The sequence below is a fragment of the Pleurodeles waltl genome, chromosome 4_1 (assembly GCF_031143425.1).
Source record: "Pleurodeles waltl isolate 20211129_DDA chromosome 4_1, aPleWal1.hap1.20221129, whole genome shotgun sequence".
Taxonomy (NCBI): Eukaryota; Metazoa; Chordata; class Amphibia; order Caudata; family Salamandridae; genus Pleurodeles; species Pleurodeles waltl.
Genome location: NC_090442.1, coordinates 373,929,330 through 373,956,624, shown reverse-complemented (window position 1 = coordinate 373,956,624; position 27,295 = coordinate 373,929,330). Strand labels below are relative to the sequence as shown.

General features: G+C 41.6%; 1 protein-coding gene and 1 pseudogene across 1 annotated transcript; one reads left to right on the top strand and one right to left on the bottom strand.

The window, feature by feature from the left end:
• Positions 1 to 1,627: 1,627 nt before the first annotated feature.
• LOC138288516 (sulfotransferase 6B1-like) lies at positions 1,628 to 11,342 on the top strand (annotated as a pseudogene).
• A 6,697-nt stretch (positions 11,343 to 18,039) lies between these two features.
• LOC138287158 (zinc finger BED domain-containing protein 5-like) lies at positions 18,040 to 19,875 on the bottom strand. The gene has a single exon (XM_069227518.1). The coding sequence runs from the start codon at positions 19,873 to 19,875 to the stop codon at positions 18,040 to 18,042; it is 1,836 nt and encodes a 611-aa protein (XP_069083619.1).
• Positions 19,876 to 27,295: the final 7,420 nt, after the last annotated feature.

Here is a 27,295-nt window from a genome sequence, read left to right as displayed (position 1 = left end):
ATTTGAGAAATGCCCTGTAACTCACATGCTAGTATGGGGACGTCGGAATTCAGAGATGTCCAAATAACCACTGCTTCTCAACACCTTGTCTTGTGCTCATTGTGGAACTACAAAGGTTTCCTTGATACCTATTTTTCACTCTTCATATTTCCCCAAATGAATTGTTGTAAACCAGGTATACAAGCAAAAACCCACTGCAAGGTGTAGCTCCTTTATTGGCTCTGGGAACCTAGGGTTCTTGATGAAACTACAAGCCCTATATACCCCTGCAACCATAAGAGTCCAGCACACGTAACAGTATATTGCTTTCAAATATCTGACATCACAGGAAAAAGTTACAGAGTAAAATGTGGAGAAAAATTGCTGTTTATTCACCTCAATTTCAATATATTTTTATTTTAGCTGGTGTTTTCTGTAGGAAAACCTTGGAGGATTTACACAAATGACCCCTTGCTGAATTATGAATTTTATCTACTTTTCAGAAATGTTTAGCTTTCCAGGATCCAGCATTGGTTTCACACTCATTTCTGTCACTAACTGGAAGGAGGGTAAAAACACCAAAAATAGTAAAAATGGGGTACATACCAGTAAAATGCCAAAATTGTGTTGAAAAATTTGGTTTTATGATTCAAGTCTGCCTGTTCCTGAAAGTTGGGAAGATGGAGATTTTAGCAACGCAAACCGTTTGTTGATGCCATTTTCAGGGGAAAAAATCACAAACCTTCTCCAGCAGCCCTTTTTCCCCATTTGGTTTTAAAAAAACGAAATTTTCGGTGTATTTTGGCTAATTTCTTGGTCTCCTTCAGGGGAACCAACAAACTCTGGGTACCTCTCGAATCTCTAGGATGTTGGAAAAAAGGACGCAAATTTGGCGTGGGTTGCTTATGTGGACAAAAAGTTATGAGAGCCTAAGCGCGAACTGCCCCTAATAGCCAAAAAAAGGCCTGGCACCTCAGGGGGAAAAGGCCTGGCAGCGAAGGGGTTAAAGTCAACTTCGAGCATTTTTGTTCTAACGCAAGTTTATGCATATGTCACTTCAGTTAGTGTGACATTGCGTTTAGGTGGCATATCTGGGGGTCCCTAGGCATCTGCCTTATATACGCGGTCTCGATCAAGCATAATCTCGAACTGGTATGATCATCTTCACTCGAGATGTGATGCGAGTTTCGCCAGGAAATTCCAGATCCCACAGAGCCATTACCCTTGAGCTTAATTAGATGCTAAATTAATTTTCTTTAGTCAAATACAGTTGTTAGGATCGAGGCTGTAGAAAATCCTGCCTCGCGGAAGGAGGATATTGCAGCTACACCACACTAATCTTATTTAAATGAGATAAGAGGGAGGTACGTGTTGGGCAATGCTGATGAAAGGAAGGTCTGAAAGAGATCTTTTTTTCTTTGGGCCGTGCCGATATCACGCTCTCTGGGTCAGCGTCAGGCACCCGGGGCATGCCATAAAGTTCCCGATAAGGTTTGACTGGAATGTTGTGGCTGGGAGTTAAGGGTATAAAAGAAGCCCTCCGAAAGTGCCTCAGTCTCTCTCTCCTGGGCACTGATGCTAGTGTATCACTGACTGAGAAATCACCTTAACTCCAGTGATACTGTAAGACCTTACCACACTAGCAACAATGTCAAGCCACCCAAACCTTATTCACATGTTCAATGGTATCCCCTTCACGACAAGGTCGTCTACTGACCTCCTGAGGTCACTGGATACCTTCCAGGCGAGAGAAGACGACCTGCTCCTCGTTTCTTACCCAAAGTCAGGTAATCCTGCATTTTAAAACTTTCCAGTTGTTTGCGTTGCATTCGAAATATTTCATTTTGACAACCAGGATATTTTTCAGAGTTCGTTTAAGGGTACATTGGTAGTTTTCTCTTGATGTGGCACAATTCCTGGACTCTAATCTATTGTACTTTATGAATAATGTGTGTCCATGCCATTGGCTGTAAATTAAATAGTTTATACATGTTGAAAAGGTTATCCTCAGAATTTATATTTGGTGTAGTAATCCTTGTTGAACACTTCACTATCCAATAGTGTATGCTTGTCATAGCCCGAATGAAATGAGATAGCAATTTTATGAGAATTTAAGGTTAAAAAACCTACGTATTCCATGTTAATAAGAATGCCATAGTAGTATAACAATATTCACTGGACTCCTGTTTATAAACTCTGTACAGATATTTTTGAGCTAGAATCAAGAAGGCTTGTTCACGACATGGGACTAGTGTTAGCAGCATCTATTGGGTGGACTGGATCAATTACTTACAGTAATATCAAATTTAAATATTGTGAGAATATGTCTACAGGAGCTTTTACTCAAGGAGGAACATATGTTTTCTACGCCAGATTCGACTGCCCATGTCATTATGTGGGTGCAATAGGCACAGCCATACATTAAAGTTTGTTCTAGGCAGGTGAAGATTTTTGTATATACACATGTTCATCCTTAACGCAGAGCCTGGTGGAAGATGATTCTTTACTTACATCAAAGCACCAAAAATTGCCAAAACCTTGCCATTGTTTTTATTTTATTTTTCTAATTCAAATTAGTGTAAGTGATTATTTAGGTCAGTAATGCAGCTAATATATAAAAATATATTTTAATTTTCAAGTGTTAGGTTATTGAGGAACACAACTGCTGGGTTTGACTTGAGTCAGGTAGTGTTTCAGCATTACCAGGTCTCTCAGAGTTAAGACACATCGCAGCAGACCCGAAGCATTTGTAGAGTTCCATTTGGAAAGAAGCATTTGTTCCAAAAAAGAATGGCGTCCTCTTTGCATCTTTGGCGGTCCCTAACTCAAAGGCAGCTTGCAATTGAACACTTTTATGTTTTAGAAAATTCTTTTGTCCATAAATGTTGTGAAAATGTGAACGGTTGAATAGAAATTCCTCAATATTATGGAGAAATGAACTTGGCATTCTTCAACATTACGATGTGACGATCTTGTCACATTAGATATTTTCTCATGAATTAACCTGATCATTTTATCGGTTTTGATAGTATCACCAAATGTGATTGAGGGACTTCTGGGAAAGGTTCTATATGTTTACTATGTTCTTCTAGGAACCCACTGGCTGGCAGAAATTATTAAGAACCTGTGTGACTCCAAGGTGACCCTGACATCCCCACTTGAGTTTGGAGATATTTCAAAACTAGAAGAAATGAAAAATTTGCCTTCCAGAAGAATTATCCCTACGCATTTGAGCTACAACATGTTGCCACATGACCTGAAAGCAAAAAAATGCAAGGTAAGAATTATTTTTCCAAATATAAGTAAAAATATCAACAGTGCTAAACAAAATACATTGACTAAATGTGGAACACATACTGTTATATCACATTCCCACCATATCTAGTATGTAGAACAAGAATGCAATACTTTTCAGTATCTCAATAATTTTGAAAGAACTTGATATATTTCAATTTTTCTATCTAAACAATATTTTAATTCAGCTATGGCCCAATGTACAGATGTTGAAATGATATTCAGTTCAACACTCTCTATTTCGGCGGATCGCCATAAAAGAACAATGAATCAAATGATATAGCAAAACATTTACTGAACAAAAAAAATATCATAGAAAATATTTCGAATCTGATGTAGAATTTCTCTCTGCACCAGATGGGAGCAACAACATAGAACACGTATTAGCAAGATGAGGATATAAAGAAATGTGCACTGTTAACATTTGTATGAATCATTGACAGGCAGATATTTTTCAGAGTTGATCACATTTTGCCGCCACTGACAGTATTTCTTCCTTTCTATAGTCAATCTACATTGTGCGAAATCCAAAGGACACAGCAGTTTCACTATATCATTACTACAGAGACAACCCAAACCTGCCAACTATTGAGGCATGGCCTGCTTACTTCAACATGTTCATGCAGGGAGAAGGTAAGCAAGTCTATACAAGCAATGTATTATAATTCATTCAAAGCTTTTAACCGGTTGGATGTTTACGTTGCAGGCAGAAATATGAGTTGTGGGAATCAACAATGTTAGGTTTTCACGCCAATTGCAATAGGTTGTTGGCGTAATTAATGAGGCCTGTAGCTGATAATCTGGTTATCTTTCCAGTCTACTGAGAAGCAAGGATACATCATATGCACCCTAATAAGTCAGATTCACCATCTTTATTGGTTTTCCTCTACTGAGACCTTTGTCCCTTACATTTCACCAGTTATGTTTGTACATAATGAAGTCTTGTGTGTAGCTAAACCGAAGGTCATGGCTTTTAATGGGATTAATTATGCCTATAATGTCTCCCAAATACACAACTGAGAATCTCGTTCACTTACAATGCACTTTTAACTTTCAACAGTGCACCCTAACTTACCACTAGCTGTGGATTGCAGTACCACGACAGTTAGGCAATTTGCATATTAACATTTCTTGCCTCCTGTTTGGTCATATTCCATTATGCCATCTCAGTGCCCAAGCCAGCTGTCCAATCACAAACACTCTCGCATCTCATATGCTTTCTGTTAGTCCTTTAGCCCTTTCCTTTGCCTCCCCTCTCTAAAGCTGCTGTCAGTCTAGCAGAATGCTCGACCGCATTATCAGCTTCTTGTCTTACTCCCCATCTTCATTGTTCTTTAGAGCCTGGTTATGCACAAAACTTAGGAAGCCATTCAACTTTGGAGTTTAACCGTAAGTGAAAACCTAGTTTTGGCAACTGAAACGCAAGGAAAGCTATTTGGTTGCTCAGTGGTAGAGTTATTTGCGTTGTAAACTCTTAATTGGACTTTTCTTGCTACATAAATTGAAAATGAAAAGTAAAACAGTTGACATAAGAAAGCCAATTCAAAGTGCCACGTCCGCCATGAGCGGGAAAAAGAGACACAAAAGGAAAAAGAAGTTCGCTTGCAGTCAAACGTATTGGCAAATGCCCAATTATACATGTAACAAAGTCGATGGCCAAGGCAGTAACAAAACTGCCCCAAAGAGATAAAAACGTAAAGCATTTACCAATGATGATAAAGGACTTTTGAAAGGCAAGCCCATGAACTAGTGATAGTGATGGTCGTGAGGAGGGTGTGGTTAAAAGCCCACAGATAGATTACAACACATCAGAGCGCTCCCGTGCTTGACATACAAAATTGAGGGGAAGGGGGATGCTCGGATGCATCTCTTAAATTGTCTTACTAACTCATACCATTCCTAGACTGCCTAGAAGCTCGTGTTGTCCAAAAGAGAATTTCCAAAGTTCGTATGACTGGACTGACTATAGTAAATTCGAAAACTAGAACATAAACTCGAGTCTAATAATTACTTAGTTTATTTTACAAAGCATTGCTTAGAATGGCAATCTGGCTACCAGGGTAGTACTTAAGAGGACTAAGGTGTCGAACGCAGAAGAGAAGGAGCAGATGTGGTGGGAGAAAAACAATACATTAATTAGTCTACCGTTCGGGATTCATACGCAGAGCAGAACAGGTTGGCCTTCATTACTCTTCAGAACTTCCTACAGCAACGTTCCAAAAGGGGTGCAGCAGAAGAGCCTTTGTAGCAAAGGGATCTAACCCTAAAACATTTAGACTTTTCTGGGTGATAGTCAGACGCTTTGGGGAGGTTGACCTTACATGTCTCGTTGACTAGTAGACCGGAAACACTCTTGCAGGAGGAAGGCAGCTGGCTGTAGGAAGCACCACTGGTACCCATTCTAGTTGTCATGGTCGTGGAGTTGTGGTCAGAACTCCTTCAGCAAATGTTGATACTCGCATTGTAATTTTGAGCATGATAGAAAAAGATAGATTGAAAGGCCACGTGCAGCCTGAGCAGCTATCGTGCAATCACGTAGCCTGCAGTGCAGAGGCACGCTGTACAGACAGTAGAGGACATACAACGGTGCAAGACAGCACACTATTGTACATAACTGAACATTTCGTTATGCTCCATTCTCCTACTGCTTCTTGTCACACTGACAGTCTAGGAGGGCACTGGCCTGGCACAGTCACCACATACCACAGAAAGTGGACACAATAAGGAGAACAGAGAAAAAGTAAGTTTTTCACAGAACTTTGAGCTGTTCTTTCCGTTTTGTTTTTGTCCATTGTAGCCAGGCTTCTTTGCTGCTGCTGGTCCTCTGGTTTCTCTGCTTCTGAAGCAGTGCTAATGATTTCTTATAGCTCAGTGATTCTGCACATCACCTCCACACCACCCTTTCCCTGGCTACGGCAGCAGTAATATCACCTGGCATTCCTGCAAACCCAGTACAGCCCACAGCAGTGTTTACTGTGTAACCTCACCCATTCGACTGTTACACGATGATCACGTGATTTGTGACTTGTGGCTTAACTTGTGCACGAGTCCCTGAGGCTCGAAGCCATTTAACATTGTCTCACTTCGATAACAAATGTAGCATTATAAAAACGAGTTCCAGTATGATTCTCTAGTGCAACGAGCTGCTGTTTCGAGGAACCATCGTGTTTCCACTTGCAAGATCTTTTTCAGCCACAATGTGCACCTGTGAGTTGCTTTCGATGTTTCAACTTCAGCAGAAAGCTTTACACTGTTGCTCGGCTGAGCTATTGTAATAACGTCTTTTGAAGTGACTATGAAGGCTCAGCTGAGGCCGTGTGGTTTGTATTCTTCCTTATACTTTGCTTTTAGACTGCTATGTCACCCTGAACTTTGCTCCTTAGAGTGTGAGTGTAGCCTTTCCCCCAGATTCATCGAAGAAGCAGATTAGATTGCGTTGATGGGTCTTGGGTATGTTTTTTTGAACAGTTGTTCTTTTTATACTTTTCAAAGTACGCGCCCAAAATCTTGTGAGCGGATACTATAGTGATGTGTCTGATTTTTTAAAGAGCTCCTTTTATTCAAACAGTGCGTGTTCTTGATTTACTGGAAGGGTCCCTGACAGGAAAACAGGAAGACCGTGCCTGGAAGGGAAAGGGGGGGGGGGGGGGGGGGGGGGCGCACTCTACTACAAGATCTGCCGTACTCATTTGTTTATTTAGCCATTTTATAGAACGTCCCACGTGTCCTTGGTGCTGTTAATGCTTGATCGAGTTCCAAATGGTGGGTGTACTGTGAGTGCACTGTCACAGCTACAGTAAAATAATGACATCAGGGGCGTGGCATGGCCGTTGCAGTCCCTGGGCTCAGGGGGCCCCTCCAAGGACAAACCTCACCTGCCCATACTTTCACTGACTGGAAAAACCTCACCACGTTTGGCGAATTGCAGAAAAGTAGTACTAATATTGCTTTCTGAATTTGAGGTGGTGGGCTAAATATAGTGAAGAATTAGTTTTTAATTTGTAAAGAAAAATGCATACGTGTAGAAGTTGAAAAGCTTTCATTGGAGATTGCCACCATCATCGTCGTATTCAGAGGTTGCCCAAAACCTAGGTTGCCCATCTAGATTCCACTGCCTCCACCACCCTATACTTCTTGTCCATTTTCACTCTCTTGCAGGCTGTATTAAATTCCGGTTTTCTCCCTGTTTTCTATCTCTCTTCTTTCGTTTTTATTCTTTCCTTTGTCTTGGATTGGGTCAAAGCCTACAGACACAAAATAAGAACTGGAACCCCAAATTGTTTTCCAGCTGCTCCGTCTGCAGACCCCAGCACAAATTAGTCCCAGTAAGTAGTTATGTCTATAGACTGGCACGAAGAATGTTTTGTCGCCAAAATACATACCTGTATTAAGCAATGCAGATATGTTTAAGAGGTTTGTGTCAGCTGAAAATAGCTGTTAGCTCACTGACAAATGCTCTAATGCGATTTACATTTGATATATTCTACCAAGCACTGTAAATAAAAGTCAGATTTTCAAATGCATTTTCCAACCTACTTGTTCAAAATGAGCCCACAAACGTAAAATAACATATTACAGATGGCCTGCTTTATATAGTGCCATTGAGCTTGCATATGCTATGCAAAGTGCATTAGTTTTTGCACATCCATAAGGTCATGTTCAAAGTCTCACTAAAGGAGAGTGACACAAACCCTAGAGGCAAAGAAGTTAATACATATAAAATCTCCCTTTTTTGTTCAAAAAGTTTTTATTTAGGATTTTAAGATCAAAGCAAAACATTAATGGTTAGTATGAGCATGTAGGTGGTACATCAAATAGAAATTAAATATGAGAGGAATTTAACCACATCCTTGAGATATAATAGAAATATGGAGGCAAGCTTCGCAAATATGAGCTGCGGCACATAGAACAGTACTCGTCCATATATGTGATGCTGAGAAACAGGACAGATGCAGCATAGCTATACAGGGGGAGGCAACAATGAAAAGGAAGGAGGAGTAGTAGTGCACAGGAAAGGATCACATCCAAATATCCTTACCCAGTTCCAGCGAGAACGCTAAAACGGGGATTGCGTAATGCACACAAGAAATAAACAATTACTTTCTGTACGAATAGCCCCACACACCAGTGCTCATATAATTATGGACCTGGGACTATATGATTTTATTTTTACTCCTACATGAGGTGCAAAAACACAGTGACACTTCCTTCAAACTGGTCCTTCCTATGCCCATGGAGGAAGCTGTGCTCCCTGCCCGAACGCGTGGAGGTCTCTCAGCTTATTGGTGTCACTATGCCCACCCTGTTCCTCCATCAACGAGTATTTAATGTCTTCTCTCTGTAATATGTTGTCTATGTGAACTAGAGTGGAGGAATAGACAGAGATCTCTGATGTAAAAACTCCCAATTTCAGATGTGAGATGATTTACATTGATTTGATCATCTAGCTTGAAGTATTTATGCGAAAGTATGTCTTTCATTTTGCTTAAATGAAAATATAACATTTTCTGGGAATATATATCCATTGACTGTAACACATTTTTACTTTACAGTTGTATGTGGCTCTTGGTTTAACCATATCCTGGGATGGGAAGAGCACAAAAATGATGGAACAATCCTAATTTTATACTACGAGTCAATGAAGAAGGTGAGAACGAGCGATTCTATGACTCAGCTGAAAAATACTTAAAACTCCATTATCAAAATTGTCAAAATGTATTTATATTTAACTATCCTGTATTTATTACATAGAGTAGGTCTGAACGGGCAGATGTAAAGTGCTTCATCATCAACTCACTGACATTGCATGCACATTGATTAATAATAATATTGCCTCTCTCCTTTTCATCATGTCAAATACGACTATTCTTAGGGCACCAAAACCTAAGGGCTTCCAGCAGCTTGTCTACTATATCAGGTGGACGACTATGAGCTTGGAAGATAGTTATCTACTATTTAAACAAATAAAAGTCCAGTACAGACATGGTTGTTTCTCTTAAAAAAAACAATAACAATAAAATCGCTGGCTCAGCTTGTTTTACAAAAATCTGCTGCTGGATGCCCTCCCCCCCCAATGTACGTGGACAGATCCCCGGCAGAAGCTCCAAGTGCCCCTACAACATCAAAATCGTAATTACAAAGATTCAGTGGAATGTCAATTGTCCCACTGCAGCAGCACCCCTCGGTTCGTCTGTCAAGCAGACAAGTGGGAGATCATCAGTGGTGCAGATGTGGTTTATGGGGAAGGGTTGAAGTCTAGTGGCTAAATTGCAGACCTTGGATCTTGGAGTCCTGAATTTTGCTCACAGTTTTGTCACCTCACAAACATAAATTGTATGATTCTAAGAAAGTTGCCAGTTAATCAGACGAAGTGTTTGTAGTGTAACTATTTAGAAACCTAGCATAAGGCGTTATACTATGTTAGTAGGCATACGTTTTAGGAAAAGTTGTTTATAATAGCAATCATGTCTGAGTTTGGAGTTACAAAACACTCTTCTGCAACATTAACATCCCATATGATCCAAGTATGTTGCTAGTACTCGGTAGCAGGTAAAGGTTTTCCTGCTTTCTGTGATTCTGGTGACTGACAGTTATTCCTCTTATTTGATTTTCAGAATCTTCCTAAATCAATTCGGAAAATATGCAGCTCCTTGGTTTAAGTATTAGTGACCAAGAAACAAATTAAGTTTCAAGGATGTCTTCTTTCAACGAGATGAAAAACAACGTTGAGAAGGAAAACCACAACCCGAACCACACAGTGTGTGCGCTCACATCCAACAGGAAACACATATTCAGGAAAGGTGAGTAAGCAGAACTAGAGACTATGGTGGTCATTATGTACAAGGCAGTATGGCCCACCATGTAGACTGTGTGTGTGTGTGTGTCAGTTATCTCTATTCCATAGCCACTGCCATTGTATGAAGTTAATTGGATCCCGCCACTGTCTCCCTCCATCAGCAATCCATTGACAGTCCTCCGCTTGCAAAGCCGTAACATCAAAATATGGCAGTCAGAACACCGTTGACTTGATGGTCTTCCGGAGTCCGCTGCAGATGCGGCTTGGCTGTAACACCGACAAGATCTAAACCAGGCCCGGCCTGATTTAGTCCTCTGCGGACAGGATACTCCATCACAACGGTGGCAGCTATCCTGTCGGCTGAAATCTAAATTCCATTGAAGATAATAGGATTTAGATTTCGGCAGACAGGATATCTGTCATGGTTGTGACAAATTAACCCGTCTGCCGAGTTCTAAATCAGGCCCTTTGTGTTTTTTGAAGTACACTTTACAAACTGAGTTGTCTCCTGATTATGCACTTCCCTCATGCAGCCAAAATTGCCACTAGGCTCAGCTTTCCTATTGGATTAGCTAAAGGAATCGTAAGCAAATGTTCTTTTTATATTAGTGTATTGAGGTCACTGTTACAGATTGTTCAAAATAATGGGGTTTGCTAGCCTGCAACAAACTAAAATAATACAATATGACTCGCGAAAATTCCTTTTGCTTTTAATAATATCTACTTTTAGTATGACTAATTTTACGCTTTGCAGTAATGTGAATTTATGCTACCATTTCGGCCAGTAATAACCCATGAATACTATGAAACATACACCTTGGTAATAAGATCCCAGCTATGCAGGCCCCTGATCCACTGCTCTGGATCAGGATTAAGTTGCCAATGCCCAGGCAGATTTTAGTGACTCGTTTTCCTGAATTATCCCTCCGTGTTTGCAATTCTGCTTGATGAGAAAATATGAAGAAATGGGAATATCAAGAAATATAGGATGAGGGCGCTAGACAACACACCTGAGCTTCAGTGTCAAAAGAAATACAGAGGCACGTGATGAATGTATTCTGACGCCTTCGATCTGATCGCCAAGAATGAACTTGACTCTGTTCTGTTGACTGTAGAGGCAACTCACACTGCTTGTTTTATTTTATTTACTCTTACAGGAGCTGTTGGGGACTGGAAAAACCACTTTTCTTCTAAACAGAACCGACTGTTTGATGAAGTTTACAAATCGAAGATGGAGTCCAGCGCTTTGGCAAGGCGCATTAGATACGAATGAGGATGCGACAAACGCGCACTCCATTTCTAGGAAAAGAAAGTTCAATCTCAGATTTTAGGGGCTTTCCACAAAATGTGGAGAGACAGTTTTGGAAGAACACTTCCTGGCAGAAATGCTGCTGGGAAATGAGATGAAGGAATACCAAAAGCCAGTTTAGGAGCCAGAGCTGTACTTTTCAGTTACACTGACACTTTTATCCCTTCTGTGATTGGTCCCGGCTTTCCTCATTTAATCCCTGGAAAACAAATGTGAGCACAAGCGATGTTTGATAATCTGCTGGTCCCAGATACTAAATGTGGGAACCTTAACATCAATTCTTTGTCGTATGGTAAAATGTGGACTCGCTGCTACGGAGTAATAATTATAGGTTTAAAAAATGCACTTTAGGATTTAAATGTGTAAATACTCTTATGTAATATGCAGTGGTCCAAGTGTTTTAGAAAAGAATGATAACTGTGATGTTATGCACAATGGGGGTTGGGGGTGAGTGAGCGTGGAGGGCGGAGTCAAATGCATGGCCAAAAATGACATGTGTAATGTTTAACTATTTGCCCCTCCTTCGGGTTCACGGGGCAGGAGACTCATTGCCTTACACTTCAGGTGAAGCATTTGAGTTGAAGAATTAACCGTCTCGGGACAGTTGTCTTTTCACAAAAAGTAGGGAAAATGTTTCTCTTAAATTAAAAAAGTATGGGCACGTCCTGCTGTCAGGTCCTGCCCAATTCCAACACTATTAATATGAACTTAATTCTTGAAAACATTAATAGAAACAGTGGGATAAGCTGAAAACAGATGTGCTCTACATGGCATGGTTTAGTCATTGTAAGTTTCCCGTTTTATTGACAGACGTCATTCATAAAATGGTGGTCGTGAAGGACAGCCGGTGACATTCTAGCCTCTAACACCTGATGTATGTCACTTGATAACAATCTCTTACAGATCAGGGTAGTGCTCAATTCATGATGAAGGACTGATCTACTGTTTGGTACGGAACCATAAACAGTAACTATTAGTTACAGGACTTATGTTACAAAAACATTCACATTTATTGTTGCAGGGGAATACTACAACAGTCTGATATCTATTTAAATGCAGAAAGACTCCCTTTCATAGTGTATATGGCAATCACCTATACTTCACTCCTAGGAGGGTAGTAATCTAGCAGTGATAAAAAAATATTCCATTTAGTTTATAGAGTGTTAAACGTTCACTGCTAAGGTCTGTGTGTCATCTGAAGATCACAGACTCCAGTTCCCACTTGGCAAACTCTGACTTTAGCCTTTCCAAGGTTGAAAAAAATATATAATAGATTATGCTTTTATGTCTGTCTTCTCAAGGAAGCTCATTCTCAGTGACTGGAAGTAAACCTATGGAAGTCAATTCATATTTACTATTAGTGTAATAAAAAATTGACAGAAAACAAAGAAAGTGGAACCCCAGCTAATGTTTATTAGGATGAGATTCTCCTGTGTTCCTGGCACCGATTTGCCACCTCTGAGGTCATGGGTCCTAAACGCAGGGTCAGGCATCACAAGTGGCGAGCCAGGGGTCACAGCTGAGAACCTCTGGCAACACCTAAATGATGTCCATTGGTAAATCCGCTATGTAGGCATCATTCCAAAGATGGTAGGAAGCATGTGGTGTGTAGAAAATAGGAAACCGCATGGTAACACACTCGTTTAATAACATGGGTTACTTTGTATTTCTGTCACGTCTTACCCTCAGTAGAGGACAATAGTAAAAAGCTTACATTTTCACAAAGTCCTACAGGTTTTCAACATTTGTAGCTCAGCACCATATCCCAAAAATTAAGTGTATATGTTCATTTTCTAATTTCCCTCAGTGTGAATTCAAGGTGCACCTCGCACACCTGTCCTGAGTAAATCAAACACAAAGCAGAATTTCTTCTTTCAAGAGTCAAGACAAACCCATGTGGGTGAAAAGCGATGCTGTGCCAAACCATAGGTCAATATGTTGTTTTTTCTACATAGTTTTGTGAATTGATAACACGAATACATTTTAAATTAGCTCTAGCTCTGCCTGAAGGTCTTCTATTCTCTTATATAAGTCTTCAGTTTTCTCAGGGCCAACAGTATAATCACTGAATGCACGCTGGAGCGCCTACTCTGTCTTTTCACAAAGTAGGCATGCGTCATCATTGCATCATCGAACAGACTGATCAGTAGTTGTCAAAACACCGTAAGTCACTGTGAACTTTTGAAGTGTGATGTAATCCTAACTAAAGGGGGCATAATTTTGTAGTGTGATAAATGTTATGCTCATAAACCCATGAATTTGAAGCAGCTTATGCATGTTTATTATAATGAACCAGCCAATGTATGTTTAATCTTGTTGAAAAACAATAGGTAGTTCCTAAAACATTGCACTTTATGAATTAAAAATAAATCAACAATACATATATATTGGATATCCGTGTCAATTTGTTATGCAAAGAAAGAAAAAAAAATGCATTGTCATCATATATAATCAGGAGCTCTCCATTCTCGCCTAGATGATGGAGCTGTGAGTATAAGAATCCAGGGGTAGCCAGGTCTCCAAATCTAAAGATCTAATGGCAGTCATTATCCCCTTGGAACAATTTCTGTATGTATTACCGGAGCTGGTTCAGGAAAAAAGCACAGATAATTAAGGCTGCGCCATGCCAGATGACCTGTCTCTTATGTCATCCTGGAAAATAGAACCCCAATGCAGGAGTCAGGCTCTTGAAATCACACAACCAATGTACTCCAAATCTTATGAATTGTATGCTACCAAATGTGTGCGTTTTAACATGTCATACAAAAAAGATACACTGGTGGGAATGACCTTGGAGGGTCCATCTTTAATTAGGCTACCCCTCCTATTGCCATTCACAATGTCTCCTTAAGTCTCTACTGGACCCTTCATTAACCACCTTCATCTTAATCTAACATTAACAATTTAGCACTAAAAGACAATCTTTGATGCGTTCTGAATGTATGTTGTTGGCCATCCCTTGCAACAGAACTGTGATGTCCTTTGGTATCTTCTAACCGACTCTCAATGAATATTGTTCATATTACTCATAGGGCATTCTGACCCAATTAAATTATACCAATTTAGTATGTTTCCATTGACACATGTAAAGATGTAAAAAGTCTCTCTCAATCACACATGGTAAACTTTGTCTATAGCTACTAATGACAAAAAGTAATGCTGTTTCAACAAATGTATAATTAATGGAAGGAGACACAACAACAATTGCAACAGGCGATGAGTGAGGGGTGATATTAAGTTCCACACAGTGACCTAATGATCCAAACAAGGGGTCATGCTTTCTCTAAACATCTTCCCCAGTTCACTATGGAGTCCGACTGCTTCTCTGCATAGGAGGAAACTTTTTCAATAATACTTCTCTTCAGTTTAATTCCTTAAATTTATTAGTCCCATGTTTTCATACATAGTTTCCTTATATATACTTGTCTTCTTAAATACTTTCTCAAAAGCCACACCAAAGAGGTTGCTAATCTCCTTCTTTCACATGTACACATGCACTATAATGCTTGACAAATAACTGTATCAATACAAGAACAGATTAGAAGTGTCTATGTGTAAGGAAGCACATTTAGAAAGGTCTTGGTTGAAAATAAATTTGGAATGGTAAGAGCTCGATATCTTCCTTAACTATAGCTAAGAATTTTGTTGTGCTTAAGGCAAGTGGAAGGGAGTTCCAGATGCTGGTCACACTGCTGAGAAAGATTGAGCCAATGTGCATTCTTTCCTGAATGTGGAAGGTTTTAAGAGAAGTGATCCTACATTCTGAAGAGAGCACTGGCAAGCTGACAGATCATCTTTGTTAGACAGATATTGCAGCATGGTTGTTTATATACTATTGTGTGTGATAGACTCAGATTTGAAAATTAATTTAGCACCAATGAGGAGCAATTTAAGCATAAGCAAGATCACTGTTATATGGTCACAGTTGCTGCTTTCAATGACAAAACAAGCTGCTCCATGCAGCACTGCTCTAAGAGGAGGAAGGTGAGATTTGGTAAGTCCAGTCCAGAAATAGTTACCGTAGTCAGTTTTAAACAGCACTCATGATTGAACTATACTGTTTAGATTTTCGGCAGGATTGAACTCCCAGATCCTTCATAAAAATGTTAACTGCAGCCATGGACAGGTTTACAGGGACTTGGATTAAGACTGAAGATTTAGGGCCTGATTATGAGTACGTCGGTCCTAAAACTGCAGTACCCGCGGTGGCGGGCCGACTGCCACATCCTTGGCAGTCTAACCGCCAGTTTATGATGCTGAAGGTTGGACCACCACAAGGCCACCGCCAGGATCCCAAAACATTGGCAGAAGTGATGATCACGGCTTGCCTTTCTGCGGGCCTTTTCTTGGTGGGGACGGCTCCATGAAAAGGCCGTCAGAAAGGCAGCGACACAGCCACAGGGGGGGTTCTGCACTGCCCATGCCCATGTCATGGGCAATGCAGACGTCCCCCTGTCAGCCAAGTCGGAATGCACGCGGTCTGCAATTTAGAGCCAAAGCCAATGCTGCCGCACTGACTGCCCACCAGCCTCGCACGCATTTCATAGTACGGTGGTATGGAGACTGTAGTTTTGCAGCATCCTCCAGACAGCGATATTGTTGGTACACCTCTACAACTACGTAATCAAATAAACAATACTTGTATTAAAAATAAAAATTAACTGTTATTAAACTATAAAATAACTAAAAAATAGTAACACACTCTGTAACTTTTAACTTTTTACATAGACTACCAAAAAGAAAAAAAAGGCTTAAAGACCCATAAACTGTCAGAAAATATCAACTATGACAAAGCACCAAGAATATATAATAAAAGTAAGTATACATAAACAAAAAATTAAAAAACTCACACAAATGGCTACCAAAAATAAGCCTAACTCCTTAAACATTGACAAACTAGCAACAAAATAACATTTGTAATTAATCACCTGCTCCATCTTAAAACAAGCTGAAATGAAAATCTGAAAAAAATACAGAACATCTCAACAAAACATACAAGAAAACGGTCATGGCCAACTGGGTGGGGAGCAACAGGGAGGGTGGTGATGGAACAGGGGTTGGAGGAAAAATTTGATACAGGGGTATGGCCCGTAGGGTCCGCCACCACTATGGGGTGTCCACTGGAGGAAAATTCCGATCATGAAGATGATGTTCCGGTCTCCCCCGTGGCACTCCCCTCACCCTCCTGGCCACTGGCTACCTCTGTGTCCGTGATGTCTTGACCTGAGGTTCCATGGCCAAATGCATCCCCACTCATCTATGCTGTCTCCTTCCATTCTCTGGGCTGATGCCGCAAATACAAAGAGAAATAGGATCATCACATGTCCATGATCACACCTTAACAGCAGCTCTGATTAGCAATCAATACGATGATGTCAAATAGGCCCCAGCAACAAACTCTATCTAAGTGGCCCATACATGTGCTATGCCATTTGCATGCATGCCATCTGAACTGTCAATATTTGCCCACAGGAAAATCAGGGTCTCAAACAACTATAATTGCATGGATGAGTTTGTGCTATAACAGTAACCATTTATCTAGTGAGAGCCCTCATCACCCTCAATGCTTTGCCACATGGAGCATAACTCAGTTACATGTTGTCATACAATAGTAGGCCAATGCCAGCTGCATTGCCAAAGATCCCACACAAGGTCATGCACACATCTATTTGTCACATACATAATGACTTAACAGTAAGAACTGATGCTCCAAAATCATGTTCCTGACAAAAGTACAATAGGTTTGAGAAGGTGACATGGAGATACTCATGTGACACTGGAAGCAGTTCCACAATGCAGACTTCACTAAGTGATATTTATCCCAATGGAGTCATTGAGGTAGTACTAAAGTAGCTCAGATAAGCCACACATGTGGAAATGGGCACTGTAGACATCATGTGCAATATGTCAGGGAGTGATGGCAATAAAATCCACAACACAATGGATAAGCAGGCCCCAGGGAAATCACCACTAATGTCTGGCACCCCTTACAATGGCATACTCTGATTGAATAAGTAGACGTCATTAGTTCCTTGGATGATGGAGAGGCCAAAAGATTTGCAACTACTTCTAGAAGGCCCTCAACAGGTTGCTCAATTGGAAGCAACATCATGGTCTCCATTATGGTCATGCAGACACAGATGTCTGTGGTTGAACGCTTCTACCCAAACACACGTGATTTCAACGTAACTGAAAGTCACTCCATGATGCATGCAAACAGTCAGGTTACAAGCCTTACCCATTTCCCATGTGCAGTGCACTTTGCTGCATGTCAATGGCATAGAAATGCATATTGTTGCTCAATACTCTAGGCCAGAGGTCTTCAAACTTTTGGATGCCGGGACCCCCTTGTCAAAGTTTTCAGGTGTGAGGACCCCTTCCTGTCAAAAGTTTTTCTAGAACTTGATACTCCTCATCAGCGACAAGTATAAACGCCCCCAATATCCATGGCAAATCATTTTTATGGTAAGGGAATATTAGTAGACAGTATTTAGCAAATCAAAGGTTTGTGGGTGACTGTGGTTTGGAGTCAGAGACTTACTACAGAGTTCAAACAAAAAATCTACCAAAAGAAGTGCCCAAAAATATGCAATGGTACTTTATTTTTCTCAATCAAAACATAATTTAACAAAACTTATTTGGATGATAACACATTTCTGAACTAGTGTGATGGGTGTGCCTGTTTTTCTCCAGAGAGACGGTCAATTTGTGGATGTATTCTTGCTACTGCCATCCTCAGGTTATGCTCCACCTCTAGTCTTGAACGGTACTTCGTCTTTAATACTGCCAATGATGAGAACCCAATCTCACATAAATATGATGAGCTAAAAGGCAGAAGAACCTTGACTGCAATTTTTGACAAACCTGAATGTTCTTCAGATATTGCCAGCCAAAAGTCTCCCAATGAGATTTTGTTGAACTGCATCTGGAGAATACGGTCACTCTGGACCTCAATTAGGTCTTCCTGAAGGTGCACTGGAAGACGAGTACCTGCACCCACTAGGAAAGGTTGAAAGACCCAGTCATTGACATGATCAGTTTCCTCAGGAAAGTACTTTTCTAAACTGTCCCTGAGAGAAGTCAAGTGATTTATTATGACCTCAGCAGCACTTTCAAGTTCATATCCTGTGTCCTCAAGAGCTTCTGCTAAACAGGGGAATGCCTCAAGCAGGCCATCTTGAATTAGTCTTCTCCACAACTCCAGTTTCTTCTTGAAGGCAGATGTTTTTTTGTACATGGTGAAAGACGTACTTTCAGCTCCTTGCAAAGACAAATTCAAGGAATTTAATTTATCAAAGATGTCTGCAAGGTATGCTAAAAGCACAAGCCAACGGGGATTACATAGCTGTTCTGCTTTGTAGGGGTCCATATCCACAAGGAACTGTCGTACTTCGTTTCTTAATTCAAAAATACGATTCAGAACCTTCCCTCTGGATAACCATCGGACTTCTGTATGGAAAAGCAAACCATCATGTTCGGCTCCCATTTCGGCACATACAATTGCAAACAGACGAGCTCTAGTTGGGTGTGCCTTTATGAAATTAACAATTTTCACAGCAGAATTCAACACTTCCCCAAGTTCTCTATCCATGTTTCGGACTGCAAGGGCTTCCCGGTGTATCATACAGTGGGTCCATAGAATATGAGGAGCCACTTTCAACACTTTAGCTTTCAGGCCTGCCCTAGCCCCACACATGGAGGGAGCACCATCGGTACAGATCCCAACACAGCTGTCCCAATTTAAGTCATTGGAGCACAGGAATTCATTGAGAATATCAAACAGGGCTGCTGATGTTGCATGTCCCTTGATTGGTTTACAGAATAAAAAATCTTCCAAAATTACAGTTTTGTGGCAGTATCGGACATAAGCAATTAAATGAGCTTCCTTGGATAAGTCAGTTGCTTCATCCAATTGCCAAGCAAACAAACTGAATTTTAAGTGTGCTGTGAGTTGTCTGTGGATGTCCTCTGACATGTCAGAGATGCGACGGCAAACTGTTGTGTCTGAGATGGGTACCATTTTAAACTTCTCCGCTGCTTTTTCACCAAGCATTGTCCTGGCCATGTCAAGAATTGATGGAAGAATCACTTTTTCCCCATCTGTAAAAGGCTTTTTGTTTTTGGCAATGTGGTATGCCACTTGGTAAGATGCTTTCAAGGCATTTGTTGGCGTGGAAACCAGATTTTTCACAGTGTCTTTTTGGTAGATGATGCCTTCCAGCTTTCTGGCAAAAAAATCTGTATTTTTTCCTACCAGTAACCCATGTGCAGTTTCCAAGTGACGCTTTAATTTGTTTGGTTTCAGACTTTCGTTAGCCAAGGTCATGCCACAAACCACACACTGTGGCCTGATTTCGCCATTTATGGTGATGCAGGTGAATCCAAAATTCAGGTAGGAGGTGTCATATGACCTAATTTTTCCAGGTCTTTTCTCACCGTCTGTTTCAGCCTTTCGTTTGAATGCCCTACCATCTTTTTGCAGCAGGAAATGATCCATGGCAAATGTATGTTTGACCTACGGTACAAAATTCCAAAGTTCAATATTACTGAATAGCTCAGACTTGCTGCTACATGCGGAATAGCTGTCTTTTTTCAAAAAACTCTTTGCAGTTCTCAGAATGTCTCAAAAAATCTTCTTATTTTCTTTAAAAACACAAATAACACAGTCAGTTCCTTCCACGTGATTAAATCAGAAATTGCAGCAGCTGCATGTTGAAGAGGAGGGCTTTGGGCACCGACACGTTTTTATTTACAAATTAAGCACTTCATAAGCAGGTTCTCTGGAGCAGAGGTGGATGGGTAGCTGCATGCAGGAGATGTCCAGGGGCAAGAGGTCTAGATTTTGAATGTAAAGAGCCAACCCAAAAGAAAACTACCAATCTATGCTGGTACTCTGTGTCCTCCATAGGCAGGGCACTGGAATTAGGCAATTTTCTTTTTCTACTTTTCCACATAATTAAGAATTTTACACATTTGCAAGACAAATAATTATCTGCTGCATAATCTGCAAATGTTAACAAAAAATGCTTCCTCTTGCCCCTGGACAAGCTGTTCAAAAGTTACTAAAAAATACAGCCAGAGTCTTGCCTTGCAGTGAACCCATTACTCCAGACGGTTTACTACATGTGCGTACAGATGTTTTCACATTATACATCATAATATGGCACCAAACAATGCAAGGGTCTGCACCTAGTGACCTAAAAAACCATCCCCTATGAACTCTGCAAAAAAAAATTAGCACATTCAATAAAGAAGAATGCGGTTGGCAGCATCAGTACACATAAAGCAGCAAATATCAATGCAACAACCAACACATAACAAAATATCAACCAGCACCTAACACCCTGGTATTCACAATCCGTAACCAAAACCCAACACCTGCACATAACAACCCAAAGTTTTGCTCCTATCTAAAGGCCAGCATCCTACAATCCTAAAAATAGCAAATATACCTTGCCACAAACATCCAAAGAACCAGCAATCTGCTACTGTTTTTTTTTTCCTGATTGAAAATATACTGCCCACAAATTGAGAAGCAGCACACATCAGATCGAACCTAGGCCCACATTTATACTTTTTTAGCGCCGCATTTGCGTCATTTTTTGACGCAAAAGCAGCGCAAATTTACAAAATACAATTGTATTTTGTAAGTTTGCGCTGATTTTGCGTAAAAAAACTACGTAAATGCGGCGCAAAAAAAAGTATAAATATGGGCCCTAATCTTTTTATTAAAAGGGAAATACATTACTAATATTTACATTGTTAGGAAAGTGCCATCCATACAAATGAACTGATTAATACTGTTTTGTAAATACCGGTCTCTGTAAAGTTTTTAAAAGTGTGTCCATGCTGAAAGAATCGAAGGAGGGCTTTCACACCTCCCCTGCTTCGAATTATGAAATCTCATAGAAGAATGCCGATTTGGTTTTCAGCAGATCGTGAAGGAGAGATGTGCTACTTACCAGTTCTGCAGGGATGAAGTCCAGGAAAGGCAGCAGGACGGAGTGCGAGGCAGCGGGGAAATAAAATGTCTCCTCTACAAAGCATTGCACAGCTTCGTATTTATGGCCCCAGTTCCCGGCATTTCCTTGTTTTCATTCTGCCTTCTCTCTGATTGGAGGACAGTTGTCAATGACGTTTCATTATTTCCAACGTCCTCCAATCAGAGAGAATGCAGAATGAAATGCCACTCTCTGGAATCCAAAACGAAGAGCAAACGTTTTGGATTCCAGTTCAAGGCAGATCCAGGCAGCCGAAGTGCGGGATGCGCGACCCCCTTTTATTGACTTCACGACCTCCGTGGGGGTCGCGACCCACACTTTGAAGACCACTGCTCTAGGCCTACCTGTCATATCCCTCATTGCTACTGCAGTTGTGCATGCCAAATGACATGCTATGATGCATGCCGATATGGGTCTGCCAATAAGCAATGGTGATACACTCCTGCTATTCCACACACAGGTAGACCATGTACCTATATGTGAGGGAATACAAACATCATCCCACCAACACAGGAGGACCATGCATTGAAACAGCAGCTTACAAATGATTTGAAAATGAAAAAGGGACACATGCTGACACGTAGGCACAAGGAATGCTGGAAACAGTGATGAGAAATAAATCATTTCAATGGACATTCCCCACTTACCAAGGTAAAGTTCTGATATGTAACTGATCCAAAAAACAAAGTATGCTCTGTCACATGTATGATGGCGATCTTCACATCACAGACTATAGTGAGGCACCAGCACCCGTCATACGCTGAAGACAAGTAGTCTCTGGGTGGCAAATGCCAAAATACTCATTTCTCCAGGCAAACTGCTGATGACAGTGATGTATCACTTCCTTTCCTTTGTCCTGTACCATTGAGGAGTAGTGATCTGTTACATAAAATATAAACCCATCACAACAACCAACAGTACTTGAGTGATCACTTTACACAGCCAAATGTTGTCCCTGGAGAGCAGTTGTTTGTGGAGTGTACACAGTTGTGTCCTTGGTCCGCTGGCCAATAGGCAAGGTATTTCAGTATACAACACATGACATATCTACACAAACAATCACTCATCTACGGTGTTACACATGGCTCATCCCTAATCGTCACGGGGAGCTGTCAGAACCTAACACATTCACTTGGCAGTGTGACATGCAGGAATATGCCCTGTAGTCACCCCACTGTGGCTGCTGTGCTGTCCTCAAACACCTATCAAGGTCTGAGTGGGCCACTGCCAGACTGCAGGCCATTAGGGGGGGTCATGGTCCAATGGACACTCCGTACACATTGGGAGGACATCCCCAGCTGGACCTCTGCGATCTTCTTGGCCCAGCGTCTAAGGTTGTGGACCACAGGGGCCACACCTTCTTGGCAAAGGCTCTCCATAGTTCCTTTTCCTGTTGGGCGTTGACCTGCATGGATGCAAAAGACAAATCAAGAGATTATAATCACACGTTTCATCGCAAATGGTTCAGTCACATACATGGCAATGACTCCAACCTAGGATATTTCTGTATGTTAATACCCCCCAAGGGTGAAACATGACTACAGACATATGTATTTGCATCTGCAAACTACCCTGCTAATGGCCTACAATGACTAAGCAAGCTTACTGACATCAGGTAGCCCATGCTCTAGCAACCTGTATTGTGATGTGAGCCACAATGAAATACTACACACCTATGTGGCTTCTGAAGGTTAAACTTCTTAGGCATGAATGGAGCAACACATTCACACTCTGGGAGAATAACTCACTGCATACAGTCCCTACAGGAAACTGCCAAACTTCAACATTACATATGAGTAAATATCAAGGGACTGCAGTGGTGGGTACAGAAAGTGTCTTCCTTGTCCATTTGTGGACATGTGGCCAAAAAAAGGCAGATTCATGCCACTTCAGGGAGCAGGGTTCTGTGGTATATACCTGTACCGCAGAACACTCCTTTGGACATATGGGTCTTTCCTACAAAGATGGCATCCAGCAAAGGCATACATTCTACAGTTTCTGCTATGTGACTAAGCTACAGAGTCACATATCATGGTCTCCCAGGAATCAACACACTGTCTGCACTGTGAGACTGTCATTTCGGTAGTACACTCGTACAGGACAAATATGACCTTTGTGAAGGTGACAACAGAGCTGTGGGAGTACGGGATGTGTCATGAGTTTAAGACACACATTGACAATGATGCTAAATGGTCATTTGGAATAGACTAATGATTTACCTCTGAACCGATTCCTAACCTAGTCAATGGAGCGAGGCATTCCACCAGAGCTTCATATTGGCCACATGACAGGATCTGCTGGGGTACAGAAAGTTGACACAGTGCTACAAGTTCATAGCCACAGTGACTCTCCCACAGCCTAGACTAGGTCCCATACTGGGTGATACATTTGACAGACCCCGGTTTCTGCAGGCTGAGCTGACAGAACCTACATGACACTCAATTCCCCTCACTTCCATGCGTGACAGTACATCATGTAGCCAACAGCAATGTGTCATGGCATGTGCATGGCAACCTGAAGGGCAGAGTGACTCATGATATGCCTTCCACATAGCAGTTTAGCAAGGGCAGATGTGGTTTGAAAGATCTGTGGCAATATACACATTGCTTACATGACTCATACAACATGCATCACAGTTCATCCTGTCATGCACATACATGTTGTCTGACATTTACAACAATCATGAGGAAAGAGATGTCAGTGGATGGCAGAAATGTCAGTGAACTTAACATATGGCACTGGCCACCAATAGCTCCACATTGTCCATCGCGTTGATGCCACGCAGACTGCAAATACAGGCACACGAGTAGTCTAACTGGCACATATGGGCACATTCTAGCCTGTAAGGAGGGAAATGTTGATGAAGTACAGAGAAAACTGCACACATGAGGTACTTACCTTCTCCTCTGGTGAGCCATACAGGGGAGGACCTCATCAGCCTCTCAAGCTCCTCTGGTGAGAAGACAAGGGGCTCTATCACCTGCTGGACATAGCATGATTGTGCCCAGAGGCGGTTCACAGCAGTTAAGGTCGTGGAGGTGTTGCTGGCAGCTGTGTCAGAGTCAAGTGAGTGAATCTGCAGAACATGATGGTCACGTCCGGCATGTATGTGGTCGTCACCACTGGCAGACATAGCCATTGGCCCACAGCCACCACTGGCAACAATGTTAGGCTATGTGTGCCCTGATGACTTCCGCTGGCAGTCGCGGACGGTTGATAATGTCCAGTGGAGTAGGTCAGGCAGCTGCCATTTTGGTGGCCTGAAATGCTATATTGGGCTTTAGAAACTGTGTCACATCTGCAAAAAAGGATTTTTGACTGCACAAATATGCTTACCCTGTCTAGTCATGTAGTCCTAATACCCAAATACAGTTGTAGTATGTTGCAGGACATAGATAGCATTTAGCAGTGGGGCACAGTCCACCACCACCAACAGTCATTTTGGCGGTCAGGCTATCCAGTCACATTTCAAAGGGCAATTAAGTTGCAAATCTTTGAGTTTGGTCCATATACATATTGTGGACACTTGGGGAAAACTATGGGGGCCACATGTGACCTTTTGTTTTTTTTCAGTTGTGATGTGTACTGGTAGCTATGTCTATCCATTCAGCAATACCTTGTCACATGATATCTTTGACATGCATCATGTATGTTGCTGTGGACACACTGGCTAATGTTACAAATCATGTCTTGCCACACATGGGTACCCAGGGAGAGGGGGGATGCAACAACCTCCTGTCTACTGTCCACTGTGAGAAATTCAGATCATGGAAAAATGCCACATAATAACATATTACCACCTGGATAGGCAAACAATAGTGGACTTATGTCATCTGTTGGAGCCAGATCTGATGCCAGCTATTAGTTATCCAGTCAGCATACCACCCATTGTACAAGTCATGTCAGTATTGCACTTCCTAGCCACAGAGTCCTTCCAACATAGAGTGGCCCTATCTGCTGGTATGTCCCGACCTATGTTCAGTCTGGTGTTGAAGGATGTTCTCTCAGCAATACTGAAACATTTTGACAGCTATGTCCAGTTTGCCCGACGAGGATTTAGCCCATATGAATGCTTACTTTCATGGTTTTGCTCGCATTTCACATGTATTGGGGACTATTGATGGCACATATGTTGGCTTGGTCCCACCGCATGCCAATGACCAAGTATACGCAACGGAAACAACTTCCATGACTAATGTCAGAACTCATTTCTTAGGAAGAGGGAGGATGCGACAACTACCTGTCTACTGTCCACTGCCAGACCTTCAGAGCATGAAAGAAAGACACATAATCCTCCTGTTCTGTCTTTTTATGGTTTTGCACCCATCCCACATGTGGTGGGGGCCACTGATGGAACATATTTTGGCTTGAACTTATCGTAGGCCAATGAACAAGTTTATTGCAACGGAAAGAACATCCAATTCATCAACGGGCAAGTTGTCTGCTTGGTGGAGCTCTACATTTCACACGTCTGTGCCCGTTATCTGGGTTCAGCCTATGATTCCTTCATAGTGCAGAACAGCACCATATCCCAGCTGATATCACAACTGTACCCAGAAAGGACCTGGCTGGTTGGTAGGTCACATCTCTCCTGTTTGTGTGTGTAAAATGTCTGGTGCTACAATCATGAAGTGAGTGACTCATTGTTGCACATATGTCCCATTACTTAACAGGAGACTCCGCAAATCCAAACTGTCCCTGGTTGGTGACGCCACTAAGGAATCCAACTACGCCATGGGAAGTCCCCTTCAAGAAGGCCCATAGAAGAGCACAGCGGGAAGTGGAGCTGGCTTTTGGGCTCCTGAAGGCCAGATTTAGGTGTCTGGACAGGACTGGTGGAGCCCCTCTCTACTCACCCGGAAAAGTGTGTCAGATCATTGTGGCATGATGCATGCTCCACAACATCGTCCTACAGAGGACTATCCTCAGCAGGACTATCCTCTGTACATCCTAGAGGAAGGGGAGCCTGTAGTGACACCGGGTGAAAATGTTGAAATGCCAAGTGAGGATGACAGTGGTGAAGGGGAAGGAGCTGACTTGGGGGACGATCTCATCAATAGCTACTTGTCAGGATTGTAAGTATGTCATGTGAGTCATGTGATGTAATGACTGTGACTATACAATGAACTGTAGCTGTGAGAATGCGTGAAGTAGAGTGTTTTAGCAACAACAAGAGAGCTGATACCCTGCAACATTCAGCCAAAGGTTGCCTGAAGAGTTACCCTTTGACATATTCCACCCCTGATGATGTCGCTTTGGTTGTGTCAGTTTTATTGCAATGTAATTACACTTCCAGTTGCTTTCTATGTGATTTTTATAATAGGTATGTTTTCAAGCCTATACTACTTCTTTTTTCTTTGTGCAGGTACCTTCACCATGACATCCTCATGTGGGCATTTCAGAGTTGCAACATTGGCAGGTATCTGATGCTTTACCAATGTACAAAGCGGACATGGATTGTTCCAGGTAATGTAGGTCACAGATTCAGTGTGTATGAGACCTGTGCCAAGGCAGCTTGCACAGTATTTGGATGGAACTTCAGAAGTGCACATTGGACTTCTTTTGTGTGCTGTCTTGGGCCAATTGCATCATGTGTGTCATTATGTGGGCATGAAATATGTAGTAATTGATTGCAAGCAAGTAATTCATCCTTCACATTGACTAAAACCATTTCTTGCATGACCTGTGTGTTGCTGTAAATGTGTTGAATCATTGCAGGCCACAGTGCCTGTGCCACAACACTTACATATGTTTGTGTCGTACCACCAGATGCATGGTCATTGGATTCTGATGTGCCTGTGATCAGGGACTGTTGTACTGCCATCTGTCTGTATCTTGGATTATGTGTTGTTGGATTATTTTAGTGTGGTATGTGATAAGGCTCAATCTGCTGACATCATCCACTTTAGTGTTTGT

What these genes read in the sequence shown, in the direction of transcription:
- LOC138287158 (XM_069227518.1), bottom strand. Translation starts at nt 19,875, where the DNA reads ATGGATCATTTCCTGCTGCAAAAAGATGGTAGGGCATTCAAACGAAAG.